General features: G+C 39.7%; 1 protein-coding gene across 2 annotated transcripts in view; it reads right to left on the reverse strand.

Annotated features, from left to right (window-relative positions):
- Window positions 1-12,764, reverse strand: part of COL6A5 (collagen type VI alpha 5 chain) — a 166,537-nt gene that overhangs the window by 56,795 nt on the left and 96,978 nt on the right. For both annotated transcript variants that reach the window (XM_060406600.1, XM_060406598.1), the window contains exons 34-35: window positions 11,834-12,487; window positions 8,429-8,519 (exon numbers count right to left, since the gene is read on the reverse strand). In XM_060406600.1, coding sequence (XP_060262583.1) covers window positions 8,429-8,519; window positions 11,834-12,487 — 745 coding nt within the window. The remainder of the gene's footprint in view (window positions 1-8,428; window positions 8,520-11,833; window positions 12,488-12,764) is intronic.

Below are 12,764 nucleotides of genomic sequence, written 5' to 3' on the forward strand. Positions count from 1 at the left end.
TATTAAAAAGAATAAAATACCAAGGAGGGAAAAGACCTATACTCAAAAATAATAAAACATTGATACAGAAAATTTTAAATGATACAAAGAAATAGAAGATACCATTTGCCCTTGGGTTGGAAGAATTAATATTGTTAAAATGGACATGCCACACAAAACAATCTACAGATTTAATGCAATTTCTATCAAAATATCCATTAAAATTTTTCACAGAACTAGAAAAAAAAATCCTAAAATTAAAATGAAATCACAAAAGATCCTGACTTGCCAAAACAAGCTTGAAAAAAAAAAAAAAAAAAGCTGGAGATTCCATTCTCCCAGACTTCAGACTATACTACAAAGCTACAATAATCAAAATAGCAAGGTACTGGTACAAAAACAGATCCATAGATCAATGAAACAGAATAGGGAGCCCAGAAACAAGCCCACACACTTATGGCCAATTAATCTACCTATGACAGAAGAAAGCAAGAATGTACAATGGAGAAAATACAATCTCTTCAACTAGCAGTGTGAGAAAATGGATAGCTGTATGTAAAACAATGAAATTAGAACATTTCTTTACACTATACACAAAAATAAACTCAAAATAGACTAAAGACCTAAATGTTAAGACCAGAAACCACAAAACTCTCACAAGAGAACATAGGCATGAATCAGAGAAATATTTTTTGGAACTGTCTTCTCAGGTAAAAGAAATAAAAGCAAAAGTAAAGAAACAAACAGGATTAAATTAAACTTAAAAGCTGTTGCTCAGGAAAGGAAGCCATTGATACAACTAAAATACAACATAGGGAGCAGGAGAAAATATTTGCAAATGAAATGTCTTGTGAGGGGTTAATATTCAAAAGAGATAGATAGTTCATGCAGCTCCATGCCCAAAAAAAAAAAAAAAAATCCAATTAAAAAAAGAGAGAAGACCTAAACAGATATTTCTCCAACGAAGACATACAGATGGCCAGCAGGCACATGAAAAGATGCTCAACATTGCTAATCATCAGAAAAATACAAACCACAATGAGATATATCCTCACACTTCTCAGAATAGAAAACTTCAAAATAACAAATGGTTGAGAGAATATAGAAAAAGGGAACCCTTGTACCCTGAGTGGGGATATAAACTGGTACAGCCATTTGGCAGAACAGTATTGGAGGTTCCTTAAAAAAAAGAAAAAACAACAAAATGAGAGCTTCCATATGATCCAGCAATTCTTCTCCTGGGCATATATAAGAAGAAAACAAAATCACTAAAAAATACTAATCTGAAAAGATACATGCACCACAATGTCCATAGCAGTATTATTTGCAATAGCCAAGACATGGAAGCACCCAAGTGTTCATCAACAGATGAATGGTTTAAGAAGATGTGCTATATATATATATATATGATGGAACATTACTCAATCATAAAAAGAATGGAATATTGCCACTTGAAGGTACATGAATAGACCTGGAGAATATTAATACTTAGTTAAGTAAGTCTGACTCATTGGAAAAGACCCTGATACTGGGAGGGATTGGGGACAGGAGGAGAAGGGGACGACAGAGGATGAGATGGCTGGATGGCATCACTGACTCGATGGACTTGAGTTTGGGTGAACTCCGGGAGTTGGTGATGGACAGGGAGGCCTGGAGTGCTGCAGTTCATGGGGTCACAAAGAGTCATATACGACTGAGTGACTGAACTGAACTGAAGTAAGTCTGAGAGAAAAACACAAATACTGTATGGTATTGTTTATGTGTGGAATATAAAAAATAGTATAAATTAATGTATATAGCAAAACTGAAACAGATTCACAGACACAGAGAAAAAACTAGTGATTAGCAGAGGGGAGAAGATGGGGGAGGGGCAGGTTAGCGGTATGGGATTAGAGATAAGAAACTATTATGTATAAAATAGATAAGCAACAAGAATATTTTGTATAGCACAGGGACTTATAGCTATTATCTTGTAACAACTTTGAATATAATCTGTAAAAGTACTGAATCACTGTGCTGTACCCCAGAAACTAATATAATATTGTAAATCAACTATACTTCATTTCTTAACAAGCATATACTGATACATTTTTGTAAATTCTCAGTTATCCTCCCCTTTCCCCCCATTTGCTTGGAGCCTATGAAATATTATTTAATACTTTGAGATAAATCAAATAAATCAAATGAAACAAATCAAAGGCAACGCCAAAGAATGTTCAAACTAATGCATAACCACACTCATCTCACATGCTAGCAAAGTAATGCTCAAAATTCTCCAAGACTTCAACAGTACGTGAACTGAGAACTTTCAGATGTTCAAGCTAGATTTAGAAAAGGCAGAAGAACCAGAGATCAAAATTGCCAACATCTGTTGGATCATAGAAAAAGAAAGAGAGTTCCAGAAAAACATCTACTTCTGCTTTATTGACTATGCCAAAGCCTTTGACTGTGTGGATCACAACAAACTGTGGAAAATTCTGAAAGAGATGGGAATGCCAGACCACCTGACATGAGGTCTGGTTTCTCCTGAGAAATCTGTATGCAGGTCAGGAAGCAACAGTTGGAATCAAACATGGAACAACAGATTGGTTCCAAATTGGGAAAGGAGTATGTCAAGGCTGTATATTGTCACCCTGCTTATTTAACTTCTATGCAGAGTACATCATGAGAAACGCTGGGCTGGAAGAAGAACAAGCTGGAATCAAGATTGCCAGGAGAAATATCAATAACCTCAGATACGGAGATGACACCACCCTTATGGCAGAAAGAGAGTGAAAAAGCTGGCTTAAAACTCAACATTCAAAAAACTAAGATCATGGCATCTGGTCCTATCACTTCATGGGAAATAGATGGGGAAGCAGTGGAAACAGTGACAGTCATTTTCTTGGGCTCCAAAATCACTGCAGATGGTGACTGCAGCCATGAAATTAAAAGACACTTACCCCTTGGAAGGAAAGTTAGACCAACCTACACAGCATATTAAAAAGCAGAGACATTACTTTGCCAACAAAGGTCTGTCTAGTCAAGGCTACGGCTTTTCCAGTGGTCATGTATCGATGTGAGAGTTGGCCCATAAAGAAAGCCGAGCACCAAAGAATTTATGCTTTGGAACAGTGGTGTTGGAGAAGACTCTTGAGAGTCCTTTGGACTGCAAAGAGATCCAACCAGTCCATCCTAAAGGAAATCAGTCCTGAATATTCATTGGAAAGACTGATGCTGAAGCTGAAGCTCCAATACTTTGGCCACCTGATGAGAAGAACTGACTCAAAAGACCCTGTTGCTGGGAAAGATTGAAGGCAGGAGGAGAAGGGGATGACAGAGAATGAGATAGTTAGATGGCATCACTGACTCAATGGGCATGAGTTTGAACAAGCTCTCGGAGTTGATGATGGACAGGGAGGCCTGGCATGCCGCAGTCCTTGGGGTCGCAAAGAGTCGGACATGACTGAGCGACTGAACTGAACTGAATTTGTCACTGAGTTTTGGATAAATGACAAGAAACTCATAGGTGTCTTGGGAAAACCAAATAATGTGTCTCAGACTGATATCAGTCTCCACAGAAAACCTAGAATATAGTCGTTTAAGTTACTATCAACTTCCCTGAGAGGAATAAGACTATATAAAGCATATTTCATTGACATCATTCCTCCTAAAAACGGAACTTACATTTACATCTTTGGAGTAAGAATGATAGTTTGAAAATATTTTTTCTTTTATTTAGATGATTATAAAAAACATTCAATATAATTTTATTCTTATTTTATGAATGGCTCTATGAGTGAGTGAGTGAAGTCGCTCAGTCGTGTCTGACTCTTTGCGACCCCGTGGACTGTAGCCTACCAGGCTCCTCCATTCATGGGATTCTCCAGGCAAGAACACTGGAGTGGGGTGTCCTTTCCTTCTCCAGGGGATCTTCCCGACCCAGGGTTCAAGCTGAGGTCTCCTGCCTTGCAGGCAGATGCTTTACCCTCTAAGCTACCAGAGCTCTATATGCAATTTCAAATCCAGGTTTACATTTGCACTGATACTGGTGTTTGGCACCCACTGGCAGTACTTGAACTGTTGAGAGAGGAAAGGAATTAAAGTCTGACATAATATATCAATAATACAAATCAAGCAAATCAAGCAAAACCCAGATGAGATGATGACATAGAGTGGGAATGATCATTTTATGGCAGTGTAGGTGAGAACGAGCGCTGGAGAATCAAGGCCTGATGGGATCAAGAAGGCAAGTTGAGAGAAGAGGTGACTCTGCAGCAGGCATCGTTTTATATATCTTACCAACATGCACTACGTTTTAAAAATGTATAGAAGTATGGTTAATTTGCAATGTTTTGTTAGTTTCAGGTGTACAGCAAGGAGATTCTGTTACATACATATATATATGAGTGTGTGTATATATATATATATATATATATATATATATATATATATATATACACATAGAGATTCTTTTCCATTATAGGTCACTATAAGATATTGAGTATCATTCTCTGTGCTATACTGTAGGTCCTTGTTGATTACTTATTTTATTTACTTCACTTTAATTTCATTGTGTATATGTTAATCCCAAACTCCTAATTTATCCCGCCTCCTTGATCTTTCCCCTTTGGTAAGCACAAGTTTATTTTCTAAGTCTGTGAGTCTGTTTCTGTTTCATAAATAAGTTCGTTTCTATCACGTTTTTAGACTCCACATATTACCAATATCATATGATATTTGTTTCTCTTTGTCTGGCTTACTTCACTTGGTATGATAACCTCTAGATCCATCCATGTTGCCGCAAATGGTATTGTTTCATTTTTTATGGCTGAGTAATATTCCATCGTGTGTGTGTGTGTGTGTGTGTGTGTGTGTGTGTGTGTGTGTGTACCACATCTTCTTTAACCATTCATCTGTCAATGGACATTTAGATAACTTCCATGTCTTGGCTATAAATGCTTTTTTGTTTTTAGGAACTCTATTTGGGCAAAACAGAATCATCCAATACATTAAATTAGTGTCTTATTAAATTTCCTTGGGTTTGATGTACAAATTTGTTTTTGTTTGATAGTTGTTTAGGAACTCCATACATATGGTATTCAGCTAGTTTATTTCTGTACACACCTAAATGACATTATGTTAGAGTATAGCTCTGTAAGAATGGATTTCCCTTTAAATGAGATTACTGTCTATTCCACACTAGAAAACCCTGCTTCGTAGGACATCAGCGCCGTATTGTCCTTCAGGAGGTGTGAGCTGATAGATGCTCCTGTTACACTATCGACATGACAGGAACACTTTAATCTTGCCATTTTGCTCCTGGATATATGGGGAAGACTGCATCTATTCTGAGAAGCTCTTTACTTAATTGCCGTGTGACCAGGCAGGGCCGTTATGGGCCTAACTCTGGGCTTTCACAGGCTACCGTCAGGGATCCAAGGTCTGTGAAATAGAGAAGCACAGAGCAACCAAATAGGCTGTTCTCCTTCTAGCTGAGGTTCAAGATCCATTAGGGTTAATTATTTGTGTATTCATTCATAAATAAAAATTTAAAGAAAATTGTTTACATGTGCAGGCTTCCCTGATGGCTCAGTGGTAAAAAAAAAAAAAAAAGTCTACCTGCCAGTGCAGATGTGGATCCAATCCCTGGGTCAGGAGGATTCTCTGGAGAAGGAAATGGCAACACACTCCAGTATTCTTGCCTGGGAAATGCCATGGACAGAGGAGCCTGATGGGCTATAGTCCATGGGGTCACAAGAGTCAGACATGTGAGAAATAGATTTAAGGGCCTAGATCTGATAGATAGAGTGCCTGATGAACTATGGAATGAGGTTCGTGACACTGTACAGGAGACAAGGATCAAGACCATCCCCATGGAAAAGAAACGCAAAAAAGCAAAATGGCTGTCTGGGGAGGCCTTACAATAGCTATGAAAAGAAGAGAAGTGAAAAGCAAAGGAGAAAAGGAAAGATATAAGCGTCTGAAGGCAGAGTTCCAAAGAATAGCAAGAAGAGATAAGAAAGCCTTCTTCAGTGATCACTGCAAAGAAATAGAGGAAAACAACAGAATGGGAAAGACTAGAGATCTCTTCAAGAAAATTAGAGATACCAAGGGAACATTTCATGCAAGGATGGGCTCGATAAAGGACAGAAATGGTATGGACCTAACAGAAGCAGAAGATATTAAGAAGAGGTGGCAAGAATACACAGAAGAACTGTACAAAAAAGCTCTTCATGACCCAGATAACCACAGTGGTGTGATCATTAATCTAGAGCCAGACATCTTGGAAAGTGAAGTCAAGTGGGCCTTAGAAAGCATCACTACGAACAAAGCTAGTGGAGGTGATGGAATTCCAGTTGAGCCGTTTCAAATCCTGAAAGATGATGCTGTGAAAGTGCTGCACTCAATATGCCAGCAAATTTGGAAAACTCAGCAGTGGCCACAGGGCTGGAAAAGGTCAGTTTTCATTCCAATCCCAAAGAAAGACAATGCCAGAGAATGCTCAAACTACTGCACAATTGCACTCATCTCACATGCTAGTAAAGTAATGCTCAAAATTCTCCAAGCCAGGCTTCAGCAATACGTGAACCGTGAACTCCCTGATGTTCAAGCTGGTTTTAGAAAAGGCAGAGGAACCAGAGATCAAATTGCCAACATCCGCTGGATCATGGAAAAAGCAAGAGAGTTCCAGAAAAACATCTATTTCTGCTTGATTGACTATGCCAAAGCCTTTGACTGTGTGGATCACAATAAACTGTGGAAAATTCTGAAAGAGATGGGAATACCGGACCGCCTAACCTGCCTCTTGAGAAATCTGTATGCAGGTCAGGAAGCAACAGTTAGAACTGGACATGGAACAACAGACTGGTTCCAAATAGGAAAAGGAGTATGTCAAGGCTGTATATTGTCACCCTGCTTCTTTAACTTCTATGCAGAGTACATCATGAGAAATGCTGGGCTGGAAGAAACACAAGCTGGAATCAAGATCGCTGGGAGAAATATCAATAACCTCAGATATGTAGATGACACCACCCTTATGGCAGAAAGTGAAGAGGAGCTAAAAGCCTCTTGATGAAAGTGAAAGTGGAGAGTGAAAAAGTTGGCTTAAAGCTCAACATTCAGAAAGCGAAGATCATGGCATCCGGTCCCATCACTTCATGGCAAATAGATGGGGAAACAGTGGAAACAGTGTCAGACTTTATTTTTTTGGGCTCCAAAATCACTGCAGATGGTGACTGCAGCCATGAAATTAAAAGATGCTTACTCCTTGGAAGACAAGTTATGACCAACCTAGAGAGTATATTCAAAAGCAGAGACGTTACTTTGCCAACTAAGGTCCGTCTAGTCAAGGCTATGTTTTTTCCTGTGGTCATGTATGGATGTGAGAGTTGGACTGTGAAGAAGGCTGAGCGCCAAAGAATTGATGCTTTTGAACTGTGGTGTTGGAGAAGACTCTTGAGAGTCCCTTGGACTGCAAGGAGATCCAACCAGTCCATTCTGAAGGAGATCAGCCCTGGGATTTCTTTGGAAGGAATGATGCTAAAGCTGAAGCTCCAGTACTTTGGCCACCTCATGTGAAGAGTTGACTCATTGGAAAAGCCTCTGATGCTGAGGGGGATTGGGGGCAGGAGGAGCAGGGGACAACCGAGGATGAGCTGGCTGGATGGTATCACTGACTTGATGGACGTGAGTCTGAGTGAACTCTGGGAGATGGTGATGAACAGGGAGGCCTGGCGTGCTGCGATTCATGGGGTCGCAAAGAGTCGGACACGACTGAACGACTGAACTGACTGAACTGAGTACATATGCAATGATGTCATAGGGGTCTTTCATACTACGATTTTGGAATGAAACAACGAACCACACGGAACACCAGGCTTCAGGGAGACAAGACAATGGGATAAACTGTAATAAACGCCACAGCAGAGGTGTTAAATGGAATTAAGAAAGATACAACTCTGGATTTTGGCTGAGAGTAAAGATGGGCTTTGAAGAGGAAAAGGCTTCAATCAGGGACTTGAGGGATGGTAGGGCTTCACTGGGAGGAACAAGGTCTCAGGGAGTGTGACCAGAGGTCCAGAAGGGTGGAAGAGCAGTTCACCCAAAGCAGACAAGAGTCCAGTGTGGCTGGAACTCTGTGCTCATGATGTGGAGAGATGGGAAGTGAGGTAGAGATAGGTGAGGCTGAATTCTGGGTTCTATTCTGGGGTAAAAATTCAATATGGAAATTTCTGAGGAAACCATGAATTTTAAAGCAAAAATGCAATAAGCTAATGAGGATGTCATAGAATCCGTCAATCCAGAAAGCATGCTTGATGTGTAACTCCTGCCACAGACTGTGGAACACGTGAAGAGCCTTTCGTCAGAGACCTTGTCAGCTTCCTCCACCTAATACCTGACATCAGCCGGTTACACACGGCTCAGTCAATCAATGGTCACTGATAAATATCAGAGCTTTCCAACTCACGGGAGACCGATGCTTTGATTTTCCTCATCTTCTGAATCAATGAGTTTGCAGATATTCTCAAGCACTGGTGGTGGGTACTGATTGAATCCTCCTATTGAGAGAGGAAAGCAATAGTTAAATTTTAAACTATAAATTGTATGTGCTAAGGGGAAGAGAACTGCGGTAGGAATCTTCATGAAGCAATAAATGTCACTAAAATATTTCAGCACAATTTGGCTGGCATGAGAACAGAAAATAGTAGCAACTGGAAATAGCATTCAGAATTTGATTATAGAATATTTTTCAGCCAGAGAATTACCAGGGACTTCCTCAAATTGTTCATTTGAAAAGTTCATTGTGAGCCAGAGACATTTGATTTCCATATGTTCAGGCTGACATGATCTAAGGAAATTTTTATTCTAATTCTATAAAACTTGCTTCACTCAGACTTGTGCTAATAGCTGAAATATAGAAGAGGTAATGTTTTATTACATAATGCTATGTCTGTGTTTCTGCACCAATTAACACTGATTTCCTAGGGGGGAAAATAGTCCCAGGAGATATTTTAGCTTACTGACCTAAATAATATATCATTACCTCTTCCCATTGTTGTTCTATAAACTGTGGGATACTGAGAAGTATATAATAATTTCCCTCCTTATTCAGGAAAATAAATCAGTTTCAGTGAAAGGAGACCTTTGACCATTGAAGGATCAAAGACTCCATGAAAACATCTGCGAATGCTTATGGTTTTATAATAATCATATTTCTCTGGTTCTAAGATGAGCAGTATTTTCTGTTTCTTTGAAATGAAACTGTCTTCTAATTAACTGAGGCTGAAAGCTATTGTTGATGAGAAAGGAATTGTGATGCTATTGTCTTCGCTTGTGCATGTGGGAATAGTAAATGTGCCAGCTCCAAAACTTGTTGAATTGTAGAAAAAAACTCTGGGTAGTAAAAGAGACTTTCAACCTCTACAAATCAAGTGGATATGGAAAGGCAGTGAATGCCACACCTTTAACAACACGGCTCCGAAGGCAATCATGGAAAAGCCAGCTTGAATAACAGTGAGGCCGAACTTAACAGGCCAGCAAGACCAGCTTGGGGTTGTTTTGTGGAGTCTTTTTAAAGTGTTGCTCCTTGGTGATTATCAGGAAGGGTGATAAGCTGGGAGGTCAGGATTGACATATACATACTACTACATATTAAATAGATAACTAATAGGGATCTACTGTATAGCACAGGGAATTCTGTAATGACCTGCATGTAAAAGAATCTAAAAACAAGTGTATATGTATGTACACATATATGTACATATATGTATATGTATAACATTCACTTTGCCATATTCCTGAAACTAACACAACACACTCCAATTAAAAAAAACTTTTAAGAAGACAAAAAAGGTCTTGATGGCATAAAGAACAATATCACATGGGAAAAGATGGCTATTGATTGATGACTCTTAAGAAAGAACTCACAAGATCAAATTTTGAATAAGAAGTTTTCAGAATGCTTTAACCAAGTCTATTCCATGTATGCGTGCATGCATGCTCAGTTGTGTCTGACTCTTTGGGATTTTCCATGGGATTTTCCTGGCAAGAATAGTGGAGTGGGTCGCCATGCCCTCCTCCAGGGGATCTTCCCGACCCAGGGATGGAACCTGCGTCTCTCATGTCTGCCGCATCGGTAGGCAGGTTCTTTACCACGAGCACTACCTGTATATTCCCTTTTTGTACGTGCATAACAGCGACATATCATAGTCTGTCTAAAATAACTCTTTCAATGACTATAAAATAAAAAACTCTCACAGGAAAGTCAGTATCAACATTTACTTGGAAGTACTTTTTCTTTTCTTCTTTCATAATATAATGGTGCATTACAATGGAAGGATTTAGAGGTAAAGAAATAACATGATGTTCTCAAAGGGGCAATTATTGGATTCTTCAATCAAACATGAATTGCAGGAAAAAAGAGAAGCTCCTTCTGCAATGAAGAGTGAGCTCCCAAGATGTTGTCACCATGGTAGTGTTAGAGATTCCTTGAATACTAGGGTGACTCTGGAATCCTAAGGTGGTGGAATTGGTTCCAGCAGAACCTAACTCTACACCTGTCAGATTCTCAGAAAGAAGAGGTTCAGCTCTGATTTCATGGGGTCTTCTAGAGCAGGGTTTCTCAACCTCAATACTACTGACATTTTGGGCTGGATTGTTCCTTATTGTGGGGGAAGCATCCTACGCATTGTTGGATGTTTAGCAGCCTCCTTGGTCTCTACTCAGGTGGTGCTGGTAGTAAAGAACCAGCCTGGCAATGCAGGAGATATAAGAGAAGCAAGTTCAATCCCTGGGTTGGAAAGATCCCCTGGAGGAGGGCAGGGCAACCCACTCCAGTATGCTTGCCTGGAGAATCCCATGGACAGAAGAACCTGGCGAGCTACAGTCCCTAGCGTCGCAAAGAGTTGGACATGACTGAAGTGACTTAGCAAGGATGCATTGGTCTCTACCCACTAAACACCAGTAGTATCCTCTCCCTTAGTTGTGACAAATAAAAATGTCTCCAGGTATTTCCAAATGCTATCTGGGGGGCAAAATCATCCCCAGCTGAGAACTGTCTGTCTGGAAAGAGCATTTATTGAACCACTTGTGGTGAAGGACAAGGTATTTTTATTTCCAGCCCTTTGCAGGCTGATCCTTTTGGTTTATCTTTTGTTAGTGAGTCAAAGTACACATTCTTACACTTGTATAATGTGGCCATGTCAAATTGCTCTAAAAGTTTCTAGATGCTTGCTATCAATTTGTGTATTTCTCTCTTTACTCTTCAGCTTATGGACTAACACTGGTCCAATGGGTGACACTTTGTAGTACATTGGCCTAGAACTTTGCTACTCTAAGTATGATCTGTGGACCAGAAGCACTGACATTGCTGAGGAGCCTGTTAGAAATGTAGAATCTCAGGTTCCACCCTACACATACTGAATCAGAACCTGCATTCTGACAAGATTCCTGTGTGATTTGTATGCTTAGACTTTTGGAGGGTGGCACTTTCACACAGGTCTCCAGGTATGCCAAGATTGGAAATAAACCAGGTGTAGCAGGGAAAACTTTTATTTAAATGTTCAGCCTGGAGACCACATAAGGGCTGCAAGAACTTGTTTAGGTTGAGTAAGTGTGGTTTAGGAGATCTGAAGTCACTCTGTGCGTTATAGTGCTGAGATTTTTGGCTAAGAGACATTCTATCATGAAAGAGGTCTCATGACTCAGGTATAAATAAGGTATAACCAAGATGTGTCCTATTCCTCTCACCCTTTCACCACCTAATTCATATATTTTGGTAAGCTATAGATACAGGGATATCTTGGGTTATCAATACTATTAACAAACACTAATTTATTAAAACAAAGAGACAAAAAAAAATATAGTGACTTACGTCTCACTGAGTACACAAATGGCTTTAAAAACTTCACAACATAATCCAGATTTGGTTTATGAATTCTCCCCAGCTGTATCAGATGGTGATCAAGCGGGTGACTGGCCAGCTCCTTCATGTCCTCCTCGGGTGTCAAACCCAGGGAAATCACAAATATGACATAGCCTTGACACTTGGCCCTCAGAGCCATCTTCTTCAAGAATTCCTTTCTCTCACGATTCTCTCCAGCGGAGACCACAAAGATGACCCTGTATTTTCTTAGCTTGGGCGTTGCTGGGAAGAGATTGTCCACGGCCCACAGTAGGGCATGGCCAATGGTGGCTTCCCCATTTAGCTGCTGGAGGTTAGTCTCAATGTGCCTTTTCATCAGAGCTTGACTGTTATAAGTTGTAAACTCAAACTCTGTTTTTACCACATTCTTCTCTCTCCTATCCCAAGGAGAATAGCTCAACAAGGCAATCCTATCACCAGAGTCTGAGACCATAGGGTCTGAGGCAATGTCAAAGTTATCAAGCATTGAGCTCACCAAGGCTTTCACATCCTTAAACTCATCACTTGCTATATTTCTGGAATTGTCTAAGAGGAAGGCGACATCCATGTACGAATTTTCAGGTAAGACGATTTCTTTCTTGCAAGTATTTGGAAAACATTTATCTGAAAACACAGAGATTCACCATTGGTTCAGTGTTGGCACAAGGAGACACTGTTGGTTGAGATCTTCCAGTGAATAAGGAACTGATTATCAAAAATTAATCATCTGATCAATACCTCTTCAACTTCAATACCTTATCATTTAAATTAATATGGAATTTTCAACTTCCTCATAATTTCTACGACCACTAGCAGACAATTTGGGAACATCTTTGTTGAAAGTACATATAAGTAACATGTATATTTGAAGTCTATAATTCATGTCCAAACTCATTTAGAA

The sequence above is a fragment of the Ovis aries genome, chromosome 1, assembly GCF_016772045.2.
Source record: "Ovis aries strain OAR_USU_Benz2616 breed Rambouillet chromosome 1, ARS-UI_Ramb_v3.0, whole genome shotgun sequence".
Lineage (NCBI taxonomy): Eukaryota > Metazoa > Chordata > Mammalia > Artiodactyla > Bovidae > Ovis > Ovis aries.